The 23,827-nt window shown below is 45.5% G+C and overlaps 1 protein-coding gene across 3 annotated transcripts in view; it reads left to right on the forward strand.

Moving 5' to 3' along the window:
• RRN3 (RRN3 homolog, RNA polymerase I transcription factor) overlaps positions 1–23,827 on the forward strand; it is a 418,208-nt gene that overhangs the window by 157,904 nt on the left and 236,477 nt on the right. For all 3 annotated transcript variants that reach the window (XM_069210184.1, XM_069210185.1, XM_069210186.1), the window contains exon 11: positions 19,598–19,733. In XM_069210184.1, coding sequence (XP_069066285.1) covers positions 19,598–19,733 — 136 coding nt within the window. The remainder of the gene's footprint in view (positions 1–19,597; positions 19,734–23,827) is intronic.

The raw sequence follows: 23,827 nt of genomic DNA on the forward strand, positions 1-23,827 counted from the left end.
GATTAGAGGCCAGACTAAGGTTACGCAGAAAGGCCTTGAGACTCTTAGAAGAGGAAGAGTACCAAAGGCTGCTGTTGGAGGAGGGGGAGATTGAGGAGACCTTGGGGACTATAAAGGGCTGGATTTGGCCTGTGGGCTTAACACTTCCCCGGAATGGGACTTGTCTTCACCGGGGGAGTTCACAGAGGAGGCGGACTCCTTTCACAAGGTGATTAGAAAGGTGGCAAATTATTTAGAACTTCCTTTGCCTGCTGCAGAGGTTAAGACAAACATTTTAACGGAGGTCCTACGTCCTTCTTCGACTTCTGCGGATCCATTGCTTCCGTTCAATGAAGCTCTTACGGAGCCCATATTAAAGCTTTGGAGGAAGCCTGTGTCATCACCTGCTGTGAATAGATCTGTAGCACGAAGATACAGAGTGGCGCCTGGAGATCTGGGTTTTTTATCGAAACATCCTACCCCGGAGAGTGTGGTTGTTCAGGCCTCTTGCTCTACTCTGTGTGCTCCAGGCTCCTTCCCGGTGATTCCATCAGATAGGGGATCCAAAAGGATGGAGCAATCCGCGGAGAAGACTTTCTCATCTTGCAGCATGGCTCTCAAAGCTGCTAATGCTACCTGTGTTCTTGGAAAATACATCCATGCCCTGATGGACTCCGCAAAGGCTATGGTTCCTGTAAGGAAATGCCTCCTTGGCATGGTTACCCCCTGACTTTTTGCCTTTGCTGATGCCAAGTTATGATTTGAAAGTGTGCTGAGGCCTGCTAACCAGGCTCCAGCACCAGTGTTCTTTCCCTAAACTGTACCTTTGTCTCCACAATTGGCACAACCCTGGCACCCAGGTAAATCCCTTGTAACTGGTACTCCTGGTACCAAGGTCCCTGATGCCAGGGAAGGTCTCTAAAGGCTGCAGCATGTCTTATGCCACCCTAGGGACCCCTCACTCAGCACAGACCGACTGCTTGCCAGCTTGTGTGTGCTGGTGGGGATAAAATGACTAAGTCAACCTGGCACTCCCCTCAGGGTGCCATGGCAACCTCACACTGCCTGTGGCATAGGTAAGTCACCCCTCTAGCAGGCATTACAGCCCTAAGGCAGGGTGCACTATACCACAGGTGAGGGCATAGGCGCATGAGCACTATGCCCCTACAGTGTCTAAGCAAAACCTTAGACATTGTAAGTGCAGGGTAGCCATAAGAGTATATGGTCTGGGAGTCTGTCAAACACGAACTCCACAGCACCATAATGGCTACACTGAAAACTGTGAAGTTTGGTATCAAACTTCTCAGCACAATAAATGCACACTGATGCCAGTGTGCACTTTATTATTGTAAAAATACACCCAGAGGGCATCTTAGAGAAGCCCCCTGAAAACATACCCGACTTCCAGTGTGGGTTGACTAGTTTTGCCAGCCTGCCACACACCAGACATGTTGCTGGCCACATGGGGAGAGTGCCTTTGTCACTCTGTGGCCAGGAACAAAGCCTGTACTGGGTGGAGGTGCTTCTCACCTCCCCCTGCAGGAACTGTAACACCTGGCGGTGAGCCTCAAAGGCTCACCCCCTTTGTTACAGTGCCACAGGGCATCCCAGCTAATGGAGATGCCCGCCCCTCCGGCCACAGCCCCCACGTTTGGCGGCAAGGCTGGAGGAGATAATGAGAAAAACAAGGAGGAGTCACTCCCCAGTCAGGACAGCCCCTAAGGTGTCCTGAGCTGAGGTGACTCTGACTTTTAGAAATCCTCCATATAGGATTAGGGATGTGCCCCCCACCCCACAGGGAGGAGGCACAAAGAAGGTGTAGCCACCCTCAGGGCTAGTAGCCATTGGCTACTAACCTCCCAGACCTAAACACACCCCTAAATTGAGTATTTGGGGGCTCCCAGAACCGAGGAAGATAGATTTCTGCAACCTAAGAAGAAGAAGGACTGCTGACCTGAAGCCCTGCAGAGAAGACGGAGATGACAACTGCTTTGGCCCCAGCTCTACTGGCCTGTCTCCCCACTTCGAGAAAAACTGCAACCGCGACCCAGCCCACAGGGCCCAGCGACCTCTGTAGCCCCAGAGGACTACCCTGCATCTAAAAGGACCAAGAAGCTCCCGAGAACAGCAGCCCTGTTCAACAAACCTGCAACTTTGCAACAAAGAAGCAACTTTTAAAGACCACACGTTTCCCGCCGGAAGCGTGAGACTTTCCACTCTGCGGTTTGTGGTAGGGTCGCAACACTAGCAGTTTGCGGTCCTTCCTTTTGGTCTTACTTCAGCACCTCGAGTCTTCAGGAAGGTGATGGCAGTAGTAGCAACAAGTCTCAGCAGGAAGGGGGTATTGGTATTCCCTTACTTGGACGATTGGTTGATCAAAGCCAAGTCTCCAGAGCTTGTGTTGCATCACTTGCAGATGACAACTCAGTTGTTGTTCAGTCTGGGTTTTTCGATAAATGTACCCAGGTCTCACCTGGAGCCCTCTCAATGCCTCCTGTTCATAGGGGCAGTTCTGGATACTACATTGAATCGGGCCTTTCTTCTGCCTGTTTCAAAATAGAGCGGTTGTTCCAGTCCTCAAGGTCTTGTGTCTGCTCGGTCTGTTCGCTTCTTGCATTCTGTTGGTCACTCATGCACGTTGGCATATGAGGGCTCTTCAATGATGCCTCCACAGGCAGTGGTTTCAGCACAAACGGGATCTCGAGGAGTCGATAACGATCTGCAGAGACACTGCAGCTGAGTTACGATGGTAGGCTGTGGACAGCAACCTTTCTCAAGGAAGGCCATTTTCACTGCCGCCTTCGGTGGCCACGGTCATGACAGATGCTTCCACTCTAGGGTGGGAAGCTCATCTTGGGGACCTGGAAATCAAGGGTCGTTGGTCTCCAGTGAAACAGACTTTTCATATAAATCTGATGGAATTGCAGGTGATACGTTTGGCTCTCAAGGCCTTCCTCCCGTCCCTTCGTGATCAGTCAGTTCAGGTCCTGAAGGACAACACTACCGCTATGTGGTACATAAACAAGCAGGGAGGAATATGGTCGTATCTTCTCTCCAGAGAGGCTCTACGACTCTGGTCCTTGCTTCAGGACCATCGGATTTGCTTGATAGCGAATCATCTGGCCGGAGTGTCCAACGTACGTGCGGACTCTCTGTCGACATTTTTCAGCTGATCATGAGTGGCGTCTCCATCCGGATCTGGTCTCCCACATCTTTCAGACTTGGGGTTCTCCAGTGATAGATCTGTTTGCCACTCGGGAGAATACGCACTGCCCGTCATTCTGCAGCCTCCAGTATCGGGCGCAAGAAGCTCTAGGTGATGCGTTTCCGATCTTTTGGTGCAACCGGTTGCTTTACGCATTTCCCCCCATACCCTTGACTCCTCAGGTTCCGAGGAAGATTCGCCAAGATCGGGCTCAGGTCATTTTAATAGCCCCAGATTGGCCAAGAAGGGTGTGGTACACGGACCTTCTCCAACTCTCGCTGTGCCCTCTGCTGCGTCTCCCTCTCAGAGCAGACCTCCTCTCGCAGTCGCAGGGGCAGGTTCTACACCCCCATCTCCAGAGCCTGCACCTTCATGCCTGGAGATTGAACGGGGCAACCTGAGTTCCTTTTCTCTTCCACCAGATGTAGTGGATGTTATTTTATTGGCCAGGCGACACTCCACTAAGACCGTTTATGCCGGTAGGTGGGCAAAATTTGTGGCTTGCTGTGGAGAAAGACAAATTGATCCTTTGAAGGCCCACCCCTCCGATATTTTATTATTTGCTTTAGATTTAGCAAAGAAGGGTTGTGCAGTGGCTACATTTAAGGGTTATTTAGCTGCTCTGTCAGCCTTTCTCTGCCTCGTGGATCAGTCCTCATTATTTAAATCACCTATTGTGATGATATTTCTGAAGAGTTTAGTTAATAGGTTTCCTCCCACTTCTTTTCATGTGCCTCATTGGGACATACATCTTGTGTTAACCTTTTTAATGGGATCACCTTTTGAGCCCATTCACTCTTGCCCGTTAAGGTTTTTGGTGCTTAAAACAGTTTTTCTCGTTGCTATAACCTCAGCTAGGCGGGTTAGTGAGCTTCAGGTTCTTTCTGTTAAACCCCCCTTTACCTTGTTTTTCCCAGATAAAGTGGTGTTGGCATATAGGGCAGACCATTACCCTTCCATCTTTCTACCCTCCTCACCAATCAAAAGGAAGAAGAGAGGCTCCGCCGTTTGGACCCTAAAAGGGTGATTAGTTTTTATATTGAAAGGACGAAAGATTTTCGCTTCGAGGACCAGCTGTTCATGGGGTATATTGGACAGAGAAAGGGCAGAGCAGTTCATAAAAGAACAATCTACAGGTCGGTCATTCTTTGTATCCAGATTTGCTACTCGTTGGCAAAGAAAGTTCCCCCTGAGGTTATCATAGCCCATTCTATCAGGGCTAAGTCCGCTACTTCGGCCCTGGCAAGAGGGGTTCCAGTGGTGGACATTTGCAAGGCAGCAACTTGGGCGCGTCTCCATACCTTCGCAAAGCATTACTGCTTGGATTCAGAGGTTAGGAGGGATGGCCATTTTGCACAATCTGTATTGCAGGACTTCTTGGTGAAACCAGACAGGCTCCCACCTCAGAGTGCGGTACTGCTTTGGGACTCTATTCATAAGGTGAGGAATCCACAGGTAGTTGTATCCATGAGAAGAACAAGTTACTTACCTTCAGTAGCGCTTTTTCTGGTGGATACAATAGCTATCTGTGGATTCCTCACAGTCCCACCCGCCTCCCCGTTGCCTGTCTGGTTACACTGAGATATGTGGTTGTATAGGTGTATGTATATATTAATGTATTTTCCTGTGTGTATATATATATATGTATATATATATATGATGGTTTTGATTATATTGCATCATGGTAGTTTTATGTATTTATTGGAGTTATTATGGGGTCGGTTCTCACCTGTTTGCCTCAAATGCACGTAAAAAATGGGTTAACTGACGTCAGCACACTGGCGAGGACTTCTTATTGGCACAGCGACATCACACGGAGTCGCGAGGAGCCGTGCAATTGTGACGTCTACGTGGAGAGCTAGGAAGAAGATTTTCCGTTGGATGCTGGCGCATGGGTGAATTCATAAGGTGAGGAATCCACAGGTAGCTATTGTATCCACCAGAAAAAGCACTACCGAAGGTAAGTAACTTGTTCTTTAGGGCCTCATCCACCAGTTCAACTGCAGAGCGTTCAGGAAGGTAATGACCAAGCGTTAATACGAAAAAGACAATGAGAAACCCAATCGAAATAAGGAAGAGAAGTGCAATTAATAAGAGCCACAGATAGTTCCATAGACAAATGAAATAGTTAATTTTGAGCCAATTTATCAGCTTACATGCTCTTGACAGTCTTGTTGCAGATGAGTCAGTGAGAGTCGTTGACGCTGGCTGACAAAATATCCAGAAGCAGGTTGTTAAAAAACTGGAGCTTTGTTTTGAAGAGAACTGGCAGCAGTCTCCCTTGGTAATTCATAGTAAATAATTCCATCCGTTTGAGTTAAATTTAAGAACAATCGTTTAATGTTGTGGACGTTTCTTGTTCCAGAAGAAGTTAGTGATACTAATGAAAGATCCTTTTCTACCCTCCCCAGGCTCGGAGAAATGTCAGCGTTGCTTCTCAAAACCTGTAGAGGAACGTCCTGGTCTGTAGTGAGAGAGTGTTGGGGACTACCAAGGAGTCTTTTAGGTCTGCTGTGTAGGATCAGCTATACGGTGTAACTTGACATTGTCGATTGAAACAGTCATCTTCTTTAGAACCAGGCAGTTGTGGTAGAATAACAGTCCTGGTACAGTGTTTTCCCAGGACTGGAAGAGGTACACAATAAGAAGGACCAAACTCCTTTTTTTGCAGCAGTCTTATCACGCACTAGAGCACCAACTATTGAAATCCTGCCGATTGGTGTTACTGGTGCATTCCTTATTCCCAAGGAGGTGGCACAGGAGATGCGTTGTCGTCTGGAACTGTTGTAAGTCCTGCAAGACAGTGACACATTAATTTATGTCAAAAGTTGTATCTGCCGCTGGCATGCCAGGACCATCAAGATCTGGAACATACATTTGTGTTCCACACAGTACTTCATATGGGGTATGTCTTCCCAGGGACCTTCTGGGCGGATTATTAAGTGCTCTCTGGACTCCATACAAGTGATTAAGCCAACTACGACCTGCGCCTCTTACTCTTGCTGATAAGGATTGCTTTAAGTCTTGGTTTCTTCACTCCACCACACTATTTCCCTTGCGATGATACAGAGGCGAATAGTACAGTTGCACCCCTAATGAAGCCATGGTGTCCCTGAAAGCCCGTGAGACGAAAGCAGGGCCCTGGTCTGAGTGGAGAGCCGCAACTGCATATGTGTTGATAAAGACTTGCAAATCTTTTAATAACAGTTTGAGCGTTAACTAAGCGTTGTGGCTATACCCATAGAAATCTGGAGCATGAGTGAACAGCAACTAAGATGTATTTGAATGCCCTGTCGGGTGTCAAGGGACCACAATGGTCCAGTTACACACATTGTTAATGCTTTTGTAAATTAAGAGGGATGTCTGTGGTGGGTGTTTGACGGTGGAACCTTTTATTTGCTGACCGATGTCAGAGCAAACAACATACTGTTTGGTCTGTTTGTGTTGACCTGGCCACCAGTAACATGACTGTAATAGTGAAATGGTAGCTGCCACACCAGCATGGGCAGAAGCAACTTCCTCATGCACTCCTTTAATCAACTCAGGTCCTTGATCTTGGTTGGGGATCACATGATGACCCACCCCCTGGTATTGTTACTAGGGCGGTATTTAGGCTAGATATGCAGTAAGAATATTTTGCAGGATATGCCTTTGGTATGGGCTTACTTTCCGCCGAAGCTTTCATAGCAGCAAATGTTTTATCATCCAGCCTTGTCCGGTGAGTGAGTTATTGCGGCAACAGAAGCCGTAGCCACTGTTAACTTTTTCAGCTAAGGTATTGCCTGTGACATGTATTCCAAAACGTTGATGCCCCAATATATGAACTACATGGATACTGGGTAACGTTTCTTTGAGATCTGCTACTTTCCGCCACAATAACTTGTGTTTAATGGTGTTGCCTTTGGAATCTCTGAACCCATTCTGGTGCCAGTAATGCAGGTATTCATTGAAGATCTGGACACAATAGTACGAATCACAGAAAATTAATGTTAATTGTCCTGAATCCGTGTGTTCCAGTGCCATCACCAGAGCCTAGAGCTCTGCTAATTGTGCAGTACAGTCCCCTAGGGTCTGCGTGTATCTATATTGTGGATGTAGTTCACTATCCTTCATGTAGCCACTCGCGACCGAACAGGCGGCGGAGTATTGATGTTTAGTGCCTATTGCTGGTTGGCCTGAACCATCAGTGTAAATGACTGTATGATATTGTTCAGCAGGCAAAGTGTTTGCTGAAACATTGTATTCTAGTTCATATTGGAGAAATTCTTGTGTTTCTATTTTACGGTTGAAAACATAATCCACATAAGTGGCTGTCAGAGACATTGCCCATTGAATCCAACATGGATGTAGTGCCTTGGCGTTGAGAACGCTAACTTTTGTGGCAGCCTCAAGGGCTAGGATACAACATTAATGCCTTTCCTCTGGGCCAGAGGTCTCTCTTTAATGCAGCCATTTGAACACCAGTCATAATTTTTTCTGTGTGAGCAAAGCACTGTTCAGTAGTGGAATACAGATGTGATTTGTATGCTTTAGGGACGGTATCACCCTCATTTAACTTTACATAGGTGAAACCAATGGCACCAGCTACTATGCGGATGATCAACTGTGCTTTGTTGTCCCTTGTGTGTAAGTGTTTTGCCGCAAGCATGTCTTGTAATGCGTGTGTGTGTTTGACTGTCCAATATTTTCCTGAAAAATAAGGACATATTTAGTCATATAATGCATTTAATGTGCTGTGCATAATCTGGAATGTAAGTTCTGCCAAAGTTTAAGAAGCCTAACAATGACTGGAGGTTTTTGATGTTGTTCGGTGGTTGCAGTTGTGCGCACTTTTCTAGAAAGTGGGGAGCTAGGCTCTTGCCTTTGTCTGATAATTTGTATCTCAAAAATAGGACACTAAGGAAGGCTGTTTTTGTTTTTTATTAAATAAATGTGTAGCCTAATTTGACAAATTCCACAACAATGCTGCTTACCAGTCTCTTATGTTGAACATTTTCATCATCCATAAGGTAGATATCATCAACGTAGGACAATGCCTCAGGGTCAATCTTGTGTAAACATGAAGTAACACAAGCTTAAAACAATCCTGGACTGTTTTTATACCCCTGTGGGTGTCTGAAAAACCTTTTTTGTGAGCCAAAAGCACTAAAACTTGTTAAATCCCTACTTTCAGGCCCTATATTTTGGCAGAAGAAACCATTGGAAACACCCAAGGTTGTTTTGTATTTTTTGCGCACTATATATTATTAATAAGTGCTGTACTGTGTGCATTTTGAATGGCAAATATGAGTGTATGACTATTTTAAATGTCTGTAGTCTAAGACTATTCTATATGAATGATCTGGTTAGCTATGGGGAACAACGGATTGTTCATTGGTGAGACACAGGGTTCAATTACGCCCTGGTACTCTTAACTGAGTGAGGATTTCCCTCACGGGTGCTTTAGCTTCATATTGATTGGATATTATTGGTTGAGGTTGTGTATGGGACCTGATTGGTAATATATAGTAGGGAGAATCTTTATCCCACCTTACATGGTTACAATACAGCGCGGGTCCCTGCGTCAACGCCCAGTCAATAGCACAAGCCTCCCTGAGCTTTATTGGAACAATAGGCGAGAAAGATGGTTCAATTACCTCTTCCCCATATGAGAGATTATGGACGAATTCTGGTGGCCAAACTTTTCTAGCCAATAGAATATCATAAATGGTGGTTATGCAATCCCAAAAGATAGAATAAATTGTGCACTTAATGTCTCCTTCTAATTGTTTTTTCAGTTTATTCACCCTATCAGGTGTGAAGACGCGCATGTCTGCAGTCTCGACTTGTAAAAAGCCGTTAGTTGCTTTCATCTTTAAATGGCTCCTGAAGATTCCGGCAAACTATTGTGACCGCTGTACCGCTGTCTTGCAGGGCCAGTTCCCACTTCCTGTCCTTCAGTAAAGCTCTCATCCTCAGTGGCATTTCGTATAGAAATCGTTGCCACCTTCTTCTTTTTGAATTGAGGTTTTTGTTTGGAAAGTTTCTCTTCTTTCTTAACCGAAACGTCTAATAAGTGTTGTGACTCCTTTCTCGGCTTCACATACTCAGTTTGCTGCTCCAACCGCCCACCTCTCTCACTGCGTTTATCCAGTGAGTCCTGAAAGGAACGAGATTGGTGTGTATCATCATATTGATATCTATCAGGAGAGTTTCTATTATCTTTATTTTTAAGATTAAAGTGGGTTTAAGGGGTCTCCAAATGCTGAGATCTCCCCTTTCTTTTGTAGGTGTTTGTTTTTGTTTATCCCAGCGTTTTTTAAAACCCTCCGGTGCTTTCTTGGTAAAATCCTTATTGGATTTACCCTGTATTTGTGGTTACTAGATCTGGCTCCTAGACTATCCCAATCAATACTAGAGTAGGTCTTGGCGATAGTCTTTGGCAGCTCACGTTATTGATCCTGTAGAGGATTGTCCTGGAGCAGCTTGTGCACTGCAAGTGCTACTGCCTCCCCTTTAAGATTACTTAATATTATTGAAGACACAGTGGCATAATTGACCATCAGTTGCATCCCTAAATCTGGGACTCGTGCTGCCCCTTATTCATCTTTATTTTTTTTTTTTAATACTTCTGGAAGATTGGCCAGTGTTGGTGTACCATATGCAGTAGTATAGGGCGTGGCAAATACTGTGCCCCAAGTGTTACAGTTATCTAATGCAGGAACCATCCCAAATCACAAGCACATAGTGAAAATTCTATGTTTTATCTTGAGGTCCCGTATAGGGAAACAATGCCTCCAGTGCGTTTATTTTTTGAGCCAACCAAAACGGAATTTCTTCCCGTTTGGTGGGTACCTTACCCATAATTGAATTTATAGTTTAGGATTAATGCCTGGTGTGACTGCGTACAGTTGCGCTAAAGCAGCACGTACTGGGTTAGTATTAAATGTCTGCATTACAAGCTGTACTAAAAGTCTATATATTGCTGTAAGCTCAACAGACAAGCGGCAAACCTCAGCTACCGCCAAGGTGCCTGCATCAGGATGCAGTGTGTATGTGGCCGATAAGGGACAGGTAGGACCATCATCACTTAGGGGATCTAACCTAACATGAAATATTGTGTGGGGTAGGGTGCCATCAAGCCAGTTATTGTGGTCTTGAAAGGATAGTGGTATCTATAAATATGCAAATGCTCTGTATTGTGCAGGTGTATAATACTGAAATGTATTAGTGTTCCCATCAACTGCTGGAAAATTCACCCAAGAGTAAAATGTTTCTGTTCTGGAGGCTGGATGAGCCTCCATTGCAAAGGAAACAGGACCCCCCTGGGCTATATGGCCATTAGCTAATAAATGAGCAGTGAGGGGAGGTTGCATGTTTACTACAATTACCACCCATTGCAGGTTCACCATGGTAAATGTACCTGTTCAGAGATAAGGACACCAAATGGGGATGAACCCTTTTAAGGTTCAAGCTTGATTGACCTACAGCATCAAATAAGTACCACCTATGTAGCAGAAGAGCAAATCCTCAATACCACGGACGTCTCCATATATAGTATTGAGGTGCCTTTAGCATGCAGTGAGAGAGAGATACTCGGATGGATCCGAAAATATGTCTGACCAACCGTTTTTCAGCGCCATGTCACGTTGGCTCTCATTGTACCAATGAGGCTGCTTGATTTGGATGGCAGCATCACCTGAATTGTGGGGAACGGAGTTCGAATCCACAGCATGTGAAAACTGTTGCCCAGTCCATTTCCGGCCAGCTAGCAGCACCTGACCTATGCCCAAGAACAAGAGTGGTTTGTGGCAGCCGTGCGCATGACATTGTAACTTCTCGGGGAACCATGTGAAATGTTAGAGACACGGTGTACCACTCTGTGCCAGCAACCATATCTTGTCATATCCTTGAGTAAAGCAGAGAGTGAAAGAATGCCATGCTAATAAATTCAAATGCTTTTCTAAGTAAAAGGACAGCAAGAAAAAGGAAAATCAAACATCACCACAGATGTGACCATTTCTAAAAGAATCAAATAAAATGTTACTAGGCTAAAGGGCACAGACAGGAGGCCTAGTTGCTAAAATAGCGTGCCCACGAACATCACTAAAATGGCTTCACGACAATCTGTCCTTGTCTTTACCCAAAATAATTTTACATCTAGCACTGTGGCAAAACAATCAGCAGAGCGTACCAGACACCGATCATTCAAAATACCACCTTATGTTTTTTGATCAGCTGTACCAGCCAGTACCAGATCTGCTAAAGAAAGGGTCAACCTCAGGGTGTAGTAGGTGTCAGTGCTGTTTGTAACATTATCCTTTGTAGCTAAAAAGTGAGCAAAAAATGTGGGTATAAATAACCAAACCTGCTCTAGTTTTGAATGAATCATAGCACAGCAAGGTCTCCTCCTTCTGCTTAAGGTTTTTTTTTTTACATAGGACATTTATTCCCTGGTGGTTCAAGAAAGGATCATTAGGAGAGCTGCTATCACAGACCTCTTGCAGCATCCATATTTCACTCCATGTTAAGAAATGCAGGTACAACTAGTGGTGCTGGAGCACCCCCATAAAATATGAAAGCGCGTAAATAGAAAACACACTCAAAAGTAGCCCTTCAAATGTGTTTCTTCTGAAAGCAATTGCTGCCTTTTTAAACATAGGCTGTCGCCCATCCTCTATGCTTCAGTGTGATTATGTTATTGACCAGCACCCTCACAATAAAGTGTCTTCCAGCACCACGGATATTAAGTACATTTTTCAAATTCAGCTGGTACACCTGATCTTCACATTGTTGTTAGACATTGTTTTATAATGTTTTGTATTTTATTCTGGGGCAATGAATATGTGTTCCTTGTGTCTTATCCTCATGTTTTCTCTCAGGTATAAGTAGACCGAATATGTTCATAAACATTGGCCAAATGAATGAATCCTATTTTGGGGAATCTTAAACAGTACTTTTAGAGGTACAACAGAGAAACTATTTAAAACCATCAAAAACATTGATTTGATACACAAGATAAACACCTGCATAAAATAAGTAACTTCACATGCCTGAAGATACCGCATTTAACCAGTTTAGTAAAATGACACTGCATGAAAATTAGTACGAAAGAGTAACCTCAGGGTGTGTTTTGCCTAAATGTCACATGCTGGGAGGTCTTGACCAGGCCGGAGTCCGTATTGGCTGCACAGCACTAAAGCTCTAGTCAAAAGGGCACAAAAGCTGCTGATTCTGGCCCTCTCAATGTAATTGGACTCTATCTGAGGCACACCAGCACATGCAGACACCACCCTAGCAACAGGGGGTCGCTCACACTTAACGGCGGACACGGAGGGATCAGATTGCACCTGGCACCAGGCTAGAAGGCCCCACGGTGACAGGGACCAAAGGTGAGCCTGAGACTTAGGGCTACCCATCCCTCCCTGGCTACCTGTGCCCACATCCTTACACCATCCAGCTGTGTACTTCCTTGACCAATGTCCTGCATCAGACACTGACATACTCCTGCCACCTGTGGGGCCTGGTGACTTTCCCACTATCTCCTTGCGAGATCCTGGGGTAGCGGGGCACTATTGGTGGCCTGGCTGGGTGGCGGAGTTAATTGCATGGCCTGGGAGGTTGCCACCCCGCACCTGGAGCGACATCAGCTGGGGGGGTGTTGCAGTGGGGTGTCGCTGGCAACCGGGAGGCCTGGTTGGTACTTGCGCACCATGATAACATTTGTAGGCCTATGGGTGCGCAGGACACCTGGAGAGAGAGTCCGACACTCTGTAGCACAGGAGGAGACAACCGCTGCATATTAGATGAGTGAGTGGCGAGCTGCATATAACCCCCAGCCAAATGCAATACCCCCATTCACGCTTTTACTGCTGCTGCCGAGTACACATAGACATTGGCCATATACAACTGGTGCAAACCTGGTGGGGAGACGCTAAGGCAACATCGCTCCTTGGGAACTAGGGACTCATGCTGGACTGTCACAGGTAGTGCCACCTACGTTGTACTTTATGGTGGAGGCCTCATTGTTGTATACATAAACCACAATGCCTGAGCTCTGCCACTTTCCAGCTGCCCAATCTGGAGCGAATAATCTGCATTGCTAGACTGCTTTCCCCGCAGGACCCCTGCCTACAACCAAATGGAGGTGCTGCAGGCATATAGTATTTGCTGGTGACGCCTGTAATTTCCCCTACACTCACAATTTTGGCCTTGAACTGTGTGCATTGCCATTGGATATAATTGGGGTGAATAACCATTGGTGTGATTACCGATATGGGAGGGGGACCCTAAACAGAGGAAGCTGCAATTTGAGAAGACGGGATGGTCTGACGGCCCAGGATGATATGGAGGACAGCGCTTCTAGCCACCCCCATCCTGAACACCAGTCTGGCATAGATGCCATCATGGCGGAACTCGGATCAGGGTTTCGTGCTATAGATGCCTGATTTGATACCCTGGCTGGCAGGCTGGACAAAATGGGGAAGCGCCTAGACCGCAAACCTGCCACACTGCAAGGAGCGGTGGAACGTCTCTCCACTTTGGAGGACAATGCTCCCACGACCATGAAGAGGCTGGAAAGACTGGAAAAGTTGCTCAGAACAGTTGCCATAAAAATGAAGACCTAGAAGCCAGGTTCTGCGAAAATAACCTGCAGAACGTAGGTGAAAAGATCCTTCATGCCATGGCTCTCGAGCCCCCCCCTACCCACCCAGAGTCCCTCCACACCCAATTATTGAACAATTTTTAAACTTTACAGACCAGGTCAATGCCCTTCTTTTGGCTCAGGAACAGGGACCAATACTGAATGTCAATGACAAGGCGCAACTCTTTGAAACACCAGCAGACACTCTGGCGTTCAGCAGTACACCAGATGGAGGAGGGAAAAGGAAGGGAGTTAATTTCTGGTTGGGCTAATGCCTATTCACTTCTTAGGCAGGACCGACCACACATTCCACATACTGGTACACTGCTGTCCTTTATTTGACTTGACATAGTGAAATGGTACTCATGATGTTTGACATTTCTTTCCTATCCAGGAACATCAGGGGCTCCAACAGCCCTCGAAAGTGCAGGCTCTTCAGTATCTCACACAACACAGTATCAAAGTCGCCTTCTTGCAGGAGATGTACCTCCCCCCTGGATGCCCATATACTTATGCCTCTTGCTCGGGCCCACATAGGTACTTTTACAACTACAGCACCTACTCAGGTGGGGTGTGTATCCTTATACACAGATTAGTTCCCTTCACCCGTAAGGCTAGCTGTGTGGACGAGGACTGACGTTATGTAGCCATGAGATACTGCTGCTCAATGCTTGTGCCTCTAACATGGACACCCCAGACTTTTTTCAAAAGTTACTATCCTTACTGGGACAAGCGGACACCAACCATATCATACTCGGGGCCAACTTTAATGCGAATGTGACCCCTCAACTAGATACTACCACTTTAACACCTAGCATTAAGCCACACTTCCGGCATATCTTACATGACATCTGTGACACATATTTCCTTCCAGATGCCTGGCGCCACAGGCATGCAGGTACCTTAGGGTACACCTTTTATTCAGCACCTCACAACACCTGAACCCGTAATGATTACTGACTACTCTCCCCCCTTGACCCTCCGTTGACTGGACTCCACATCACACTTTCTTCGTACATTATGTGATTACTCCCCAGGCCATATGACTTTACTGCTACCTCTCTAGGAGCTATGCCTGAACGCCCGTGGTGATTCCCCTGTAATGCTCTATTAGATGAAGCCTTCCGAGAAGAGCTTTGCACAGCTATCGTGGAGTACTTTGAGCTCAATGTAGGATCTCTGGCCTTGCAGGACACTTTATAGGAGGCCTTTAAAGCCTACATCCGGGGGAGTCTGCATTTCAAAACATGCAGGCATCTTGTGTGACATTTGAAACCATATGCTGCTAGCAGCAGGGCTGGGGTCAAGATTCAAGGGCGGCAAGCCCTTTGAAGCTTTCTGGCAGGGCAGTGCACATTCTTGGAGTAGGAGGTGTTGCACCTCTGCCCAGAAAGGGCTTTATTTTCTGAACCTAGAGAGCAAAGGCTCAACTCAGGTTTCCAGAATCTTGTCTGGTGGTGGCAGACTGGTTTTGACCAGCCAGCAACCATGCCAGGGTTAGGTAGCTTTTGCGGGGGTGACTTCTAAAGTGGCCCTGGATACATTTTGCAATAAATCCAATACTGGTAATTGTAGAGTGGCCATCATGTAGCTGTGAAACTCATACTGACCAGTGTCCAACACATGCATTTAAAGTGGCTGTTGTATTCACTTACTATGTCCAAGGTTTGGCAAGGACACAGTAGGGCATATTGCTGAAGCACCTATGAACACATTTGCATTATAGTGCACCCTGCCTTAGGGCTGGAAACCTGCCTGAGGGAGTGACTTGCTTAAATGGCATACAGGTTGTGTGCCATGTCAGTTTTGCATTTTGTGATTTCACCAGGACACTCGACTTGGCAGTGCACTTGGATGCATGATTCCTGAGGGTGGCACCATCTGTGCTGCGGACCTCAGAGGCCTACCCTTAGTACCCCATGCGCTGGTGTAGGAAAGTCACTTTCTTTGGCATGGTTACCCCCACTTTTTGCCTGTTGTCAGTGTGCTTAGACTGTTTTCACTGGGATCCTTCTAACCAGGACCCCAGTAATTGTTCTCTCACCCCACAATTAACATTGTGGTGTACCCCTGTAAGTCCCTAGAATATGGTACTTGGGTACCCAGGGCATTGGTACACCAGGGGCCTTACTTGGGCTGCAGCATGTATTATGCCACCCATCAGAGCCCATGCAAACTGTGTCTGCAGGCCTGCCGTTTGCAGTCGGCGTGAAAAGGTGCGTGCACCCTTTCACTGCTAGTCACTACTCCAGGTCTCTGTATGTCACCCCTGTAATAGTCGTTTCCAGCCATAACGGCAGGGTGCAGGTCCCTGTGTGTGTGGACACCCCTGCAGGAGCAGCGGGGCCCCTACGAACTCCAGTTCCAATTTGTTGGACTTCTTAATTGCGGAGAAGCCATTTTAGCTGTGCACTGGCCATAGGTCACTACCTATGGTCCAGCTACAAAGATGGTAGCTCCGAACCTAGGCATGTTTGGTATCAAACATGTTGGAATCATACCCAAATACTAATGTAAGTATTGGGGGCATGATTCCATGTACTCTGGGGGCTTCTTAGAGCACTGCCCCAGTATTGCTCTTACCAGTCTTCCAGGGTCTGTGAGCAGCCCACGCTGCTGCAGCCTCCCAGACAGGATTCTGCCCTCCTGCTCCCTGACCAGGCCAGGCAGGGAACGGCAGGACAAAGGATTTCCTGTGGGAGAGGTGTGCAACCTCCTCTCCCTTGGAAATAGGTGTTACAAGGCTGGGGAGAGGTAGCCACCTCGCGCTACTGACTTGCTTTGAAGGGCACATTTGGTGCCCTCCTTGTATAGTATGGTTTGCACCAGTCTAGGGACCCCCAGTCCCTCCTCTGGCACGAAACTGCACCAAGGAAAGGGGAGTCACCACTCTCTTGTCCATCACTGCCCCAGGGGTGGTGCCCATAGCTCCTCCAGGTGGCCACTTGATTCTGCCATCTTAAAATCAAGATGGGCAGAGGAAATTGGGAGCATCTGACTGGTCAGGTTAGGCAGATGATGTCAGGAACTCCTTCTGATGGGTGGTCACCTTGCAAAGTGACCAAGACCTTTTTAGGCTATTTAGGGTCTCCCTTGCGAGTGGGTCCCCAGATTCGGTGTGCAAGACTCCCCCGGGACTCCTCTGTAACAACCTCTTTTGCCTCTGGCCACTGGAACCGCTGCTTGGCTCCACAGAAACCAAACAAAACTGCAACACCGAGACAACCTCTCCTTGCAACATTGTTTCGGAGGTTCCTGTGAACACTTGACTTGAATTTCCCTTGTAGTGAAGGAGTCACTCTGCCGCATCTGCAGGCACCTAAGGCAACTACGTCCGGCTGCTGAGATCTTCTGTCCTCTGGATCTGCAAAGACTCTCCAACACAGGTGGTGGTTCTGAGGGGTCCTCCAGGTCCTCTTTACCTTTTGTGCAACTTGGGAGATGGTGAGCCCTTGCCTCTTACACCTGGACAGCATCCCTGTGCACCACAACTGTTGCTCAAACCAAGGCTTGTTGACTCCTGCTCTGAAGGATCTTCAGGCTTCAAATAGCCCTGGCCCCCAGCATTCTACCCCTGCAAGAACAGTCTCCACTCTGCTGCTCCAGCGACGTGGGACTCCTCTTCAGGTGTGCTGCTTTGGCCTCCCTGCGACTTACTGTGCCTGCTGCCAGTGGGTTGCTTGTGGGGGCTCCGACTGCTTCTGCTGGCTCTCCTGTCTTCTGAGGGTCATCCCAGAGTCCCCTCCGAGGGTTGAGTCCCCATGACCTTGCTGGTTCTTTTCAGCCCTACAAATCTTCTTCAGGTACTACTTTCATTTGCTTGTGCTTGTTGGTGGTCCTCCTGGCCACTGACCTGTCTGCAAGCCGGCGACCGGCGAGGGACAGCTCCTAGGTGACTTCAGGGACCCCTCTGCAGCTCCTGGACTCTGGTATTGCAAGTGCTTCAGACTCCTCCTAGATAAGTCTTGGCTGTTCACCACAGCTACCACTAGAGAGCCCTGGCTTCCTAGACACTGTAACACGTACTAGTAAGGGTTCTCTGGACCTGATATAAGGTGCCAATACCATTGGTGTCCACTAATCACCAGACCAGCCTCCTACATCTGGGTACTTAAGTACCATTTATTTGGGACTTATAGTGGCAGCTAAAGTATTGCCAATTGTGCCAGTACATCTCAACAGTTTTGGGAAAGAGATCTGGCGCAGGGAACCTGGTTAGCAGGGGCCCTGGGCCACGAACATGTTTGAAACCACATCAAATACCAGGCGTTAATTCGATTTTTATATTTTTAACATTCCAATCTCACGCTCAAACTCCTTCATGCTGTTGCCACAAACCCTGCTTCTTCGACTGTGTGGATGGGCCTCCGACCCTGGATTTGTTTGGACATATTAACCCTACCATAGGAGTGTGGAGGATTCAGTGTGCTGCACTTTCAGCTTTACTACCTAGCAGTGCAGTGCCAATTTGCGTACCATTGGTACAATGGAGATAGGCAACTACCATAAACCATATCCGAACAGGACCAAGAAGAGACATTGCTCTGCATGCTATACTCCCACAGGGGATACCGCTGGATCCTGTTGACATCCTGACCCTATCGACAACAAGTTGTGCTTGGCTTAAACTCCTCCGCTCCCTGGAAAGGTACTACTGTACTCCCCTTCCTTAACCATAGCCGATAACCCTTGGCTTGCGCCCACTAGCGAACTACTTGTCAACTGCACACTAGCTCGCTTCGACCTACACACTTTTGGGGATCTTTTCCCTTGTTGGAAACATTATATAACATACTGACGATACCTGCTTTGTGGTTGCCACCACGATGGACCATTTTGTAAAGTGCATCATACACAGCTCCCTATGCATGCAGATCGCCACCTACCCCTTCTTGCCACCCAAGTAGTTTGTACCCTTGACAACGCTGAACACCAACCCGACTGGCAGATGCATGATGTCCAAACTATGTCACACTAGTCTGCCACTGCTGCCAACTCAGGATGGGAACGTGAACTGCAATGTCCACTCACGGAAACAATATGACACTTATATCCATGAATGACAGACATCAACTCATCCACTTTAAATTCCTCAGACATGCCTAAACTACCAGGAGTGCATTGGCTAAACTTGATCTTTCTAGGTCCTCTCAATGTTCTAGTGCCATGTGGAAGAAGCAGGTTGTGTAAACCTGACCTGGACGTGTGCCCGAGTGGGGTGGCGGAGTCCTGGAAAGATGTTTTCTCATTCGTATTTTATTGATTAACTACGAGCGTCAACTCTGTAACCTGCAACTTCGTAGCCCAGTTAGGCACATGCAAGCATGAGAGTCGACATGCCTCAAGAATTTGCGCCATTAGTGGAATGTGTGGACCTTAACACTGCAACACGCTCACCCTCCCTGTACCTTAGAGCTGTATAGTATGACCCTGTCAGTCTCATTTTGTTACTGTTGTTTTTTCTTTTTGTTAGTCTTCTCTCTGTTCGATGCTATAGAAACTCCTAATTTTGCTATGAATACTGTGTTGATATGATATATGACGTAAAACTGTTAGTTTTTTTTTTAAATGTCACATGCTAAATCAGTAACCAAGAACATCACTAAATTGAATGGTGCTTACTTAATAGCTGACTGTGTTCCATTTGTTCAGAACATTGAAAATAAAAGCAACGGTAGTGGATTATGTTTTAATGTATTATGCAATGGTGCTTTGAATGTATTTGTCTTTCCCCCCTTAAAGTCTTACCCAACAAAGTCAATAAATAGTGCTTTTTCTTTTCCATTAAGGATGAAGATGAAGAAACCTGCGACAGTAAAAATGGTGCACCTTGGAGTCTAACAATGAGCCATCCTGTAGCAGAACGTTTAGATGTGTTGATGTCCATTCTCTTTCTGTACATCAAAGATGTTTGTTATGTAAATGGTAAACACACTATCTTTTCTTTGTACTAATACAAGAGACTCTTTTTTTTAATTTTTTTTATTGATTTGTATTTTCTGTTCAAAAATATTGTATAGATGTTATATCAGATGAGGCATAGAAGAGCTAGTATACTAGGCAGGTCGGGAAAGGTTCTGAATTTTGAAGTGCCTTGGGGTAAGTTGATAATGATGGTCTTTGTGACTGCCCCGTGGGGAAGGGGGAATTGACCGGATATGTATTGAGAAATAACATGCACTTGATAAAGCATTTAATGGATTATGGTGTGCTGTGAATCTACCTGTATCTATGTGAAGAAGTGCATGTGGATTATGAGTAGTTTTAAATGTTATCTGTAGTGATAGTTAGATCTTATGTTGTTGAAAAGAGCATTGGGCAATTGAGGAGGGATAATACTGCAGTAGTAAAGTGTAACATGCTGGTCACTGCACTATTAATCAGCCTAGACATACCGGAAGGTGAGGCTAGGGAAAATGTTGAAGGTTTTGAGAGTGTGATAAGAGCAAAATTAGTCGGCAGGGGTTTAGTAAAAGTGCTTAATTAATTTTTTTGTTCAAATTAAATATGAGAATTAGGCCTGGTGGGAAAGGGGATGAAATTTATGTTCTTGCTGGCAGTACATATGGGTAAGTAGATGATCTTGGTCGCTATGATTTGGAGTATTAAGTGGCCTTTTGTCATTTGGTGTCTGAAAAGAGAGGGGTTCTCAGTCACACGTTTTGAAAGACTACAGGCCTCAAAAAATCGCAAAAATGTTACTAGTCCTGCAGGTCGAGTAGCTTGAATAATCTACTCGACCGAACTGTAATGAACTTGACCTGGAAACGGATGACAAATTGTGTGAACTTAGACAAATATTGTATTTTACAGTCAACTTTCTTAATTCTCACATGTGAGTGCACCTTAAAATATGTGAATTCAGCATTTCTGCTGTAAAAAGAAAAAGAAAAATCCTCTCTTGTTTGATTAAACACACTCAACTTTTGCTCCTTGTATAATAAATATAGCCCACATATAGGGTACACGTGATCCATGCATGACTTGCCTCTTAGTTTACTAATAGCTTTGCTGTCAGGGCAGGAGTGTTTCCCAGTTTGTTTAAACACTCACTTTAAATGAATACATTACTAAAGCATGATGTGGTAGCGCACTGTCATTTACGGACAGTAAATTTCCAATAAATGTCCAAAAACCTTTCCACTAACTTGCAGCTTTACTGATAAAACTATTTAGTGTGTTAACAATAATCTGTGAATATTGGGTTTCAGAAAACATTCATCATATGCACATCACCAAGTAAAGTGGTCTGACTTTTTTTTTCATCCTATTGAAATATTTTTTTCATTACACAGAAGTACAAACATTGGTCTTTCACAGCTACTGAAGTATATTTTGAAATGTTTGTAAAGTTGACTTAGTTATATAAATGTTTTGTGTTAGGAAAAACCTGATACAAAAAGCCTTTCATTTCACATAGGTCAGCCTGTTCACCTTCCAAAATCCTGGAACTCTGCAATCACAAGAAAAAGTATTTGCATTGCAAGAAGACAAACTGACTTTTGACCTCTGTCTCTGAACACAGAGCAAATGTGACAAGAATAAGATTTAAAGGCATCTTAATTGCTAATTCAGTTTCTGACTGAACAGAACACCGCCCCTTTATCCACTCACCAGAAGGGTTGAGCAGAACCTAAAAGTAGCTCGCCCTCATAAAATAAAACTCGCCACAGTAAGTGGGCGAGTAGATTTTTCGAGCACTGAACTATAATACACGGGGGTAGGAGAAATGTGAGTGGCCTTTCAGTGGAAAGAAAAGGCTTTAGGTTTCCAGTGTGCCATCTTCTCCCTCATCCCCACCGTGCAGAAATGCATAAAACGTCTGACTCTAGAGGTGATCAATTTCATGTCCTGGAAGAAAGGAACCTGTGATTTTCATTCCAAATGATTTGAGATGGGAATGAAGCTTCGGGCTGGTTTTACAACCATCTTGAGTGGTTCATCTTTCTCTGTTAGAAGGTCTGGGGTACATCCTCAGATCAGTGCAGACTAGCTTTTTAATTTGTGTGATCAATTTAGAGGGCACATGTTTCGATGTGGGGCCAACACTAGATGTTTTTGATGTTAATTGAAAAGGTGCCCACTACCAGTAGAAGTTACTAATGTTTTAGTTGTGCCTAGTCCCTCAAGTCTTCGCCAAGGCTTTGGTAGTAGTGGCCACCGTTTTAGTAGTGGCCACTGTTTTGAGTCAGCATGAAATTCGCATATGCTCCTGAGCTGGCAATTGGATAGTTAATGACCCCTCTGCTGCAGGCTGGACATCTTGCATCAAGTCCTGTCTTTGTTCTTTCAGCTTGGCCTAGGTCAGGCTTTTTCTGCTGTTTCTGTGCGTTTAAGCTGTTGAAAGACTTTAGCAGTCAAGGCTTAGCTAGTGGCATGTGGTGTGAATGTTAGTATCAGTTGCAATCTATTATTTCCAAATTTAAGAAATTAGTCTGTGGTGTTAAATGTCAAAGAATCTTTGTGAACACCTTAGATAAATAGCACACGCATATGAAATGTTGCAAAGGAAACTCCTAGGGGTCTATCCTTAACCATTATAGTGATATGTTCCCTAACAAATTTAAACACAAAGAGCTGCTGGAGTGGTTAAAACTAACACTCTGTGTGCCATGTCTTAATCCGGTTTCTGTTGTTGCTGTACAGTAGTATGCAGATATCAACATATGGACCATTATTGTCCTGCCGACTGTTTAGTCTGTGATTGCTGAGAGCATACATAGAAAGTAACAGCCCACATTTTGCTCTCAGCCAATAATTTACAGGTTTTCAGCACTATGCATACCTCCAGGTAGCCCTCTGTGCTAACTTTCTTCATAATGGAGTCTGTGCGGCAGAGTGATTTGTGTATAAATATGCCCCTTGTGGTTGTGGACCTTGGCACCTAGTTTTCTTTGTCTCCTCCATAAATGATTCCTGGCTTTCTTGTTGCTACAACATCGCAGTTGGAGAAGAATGTTGGGTAATTTTAAAATAGGTAATTTGTCAGGGTATCTTTGTTCACTCTAATTGCCGTTGAGCTTTTCTGGAGTGCCAGAGTTCCCGAGTGTCTGCATTTAGATATCACTGGACAGTAAAACTGTCTCATATTTTGGTTTCACAATATTGTAGTTGTGGCTTTCCAGGTGGTAGTTTAGGGTGGGTAGTTCTTCTGGAATCTTTGAACTTCATCTTGTGTTGATGTGTTTCCTGTTATGTATTCATTCTAGCTTGTTATTGCTCTTGCATCCACAGGGTACTGGGGATGTGGGATGCAATTCGAATACGAAGACCAGTATTACGGTTCACTGCCACTCGGTCTCAACACAGCCTGTTAAAATGTCACTTGGAAGTTATTATACATGCAGTACATGCTCAGTGCAAGTGGTGGGGCTTGTGAGGATCCCTTCCCAATGCAAAGTCTGGCGCAGAGAGTATACTGCTGATTGGGGCCCGTGAAGATATTTTTTTTAGGGTGGTTTGTAGTGCAAAGGGTAGAGTTAAATTGAGGAACTCTGGTCCTTGGTGCATAAAGGATATGCATTGCTGTGTTGGTCACCACCCCTACAGCTCCCCTGCTTGTTGTTTCATGTGTTAAACCTCCATCTGGTTGCAGTCCTCAATGCCTTGAGTATCCTCTTGATGAGTTTAATCTCAACGGATCATTTGAGGTGAGAAGGGTTGACCATGAGCTGGCACTCACATCTTATTTTGTGACAGTTCTCATTTCTTGGTGCAAGGTGCTGGCTGAATGTGTCCTGAACTTGCACTGTTTTTGGAGAGCTATTCTGTGGTCGCAGTTCCAAACAGGAAGGTGGTGGGTTTGAGTTTCTGTCTTTGCTTTGTCAGTGAAGAGGGCATATTTGATGACTTCTTATTGGGTAAAGTGGAAACTTATGTATTCCAGCTATCTTCTATTAATGGAGAAAGTAAGCTCCTCTATGATTGTTGTCCTTTCCAACACCAGGTGGCCTACTGGTTACATTCCTTAAAAAAACAATCTAAATAAAACATTATTAGCAAGACTCTCAATCTTTCTA

This window comes from Pleurodeles waltl, chromosome 10 (assembly GCF_031143425.1).
Source record: "Pleurodeles waltl isolate 20211129_DDA chromosome 10, aPleWal1.hap1.20221129, whole genome shotgun sequence".
Lineage (NCBI taxonomy): Eukaryota > Metazoa > Chordata > Amphibia > Caudata > Salamandridae > Pleurodeles > Pleurodeles waltl.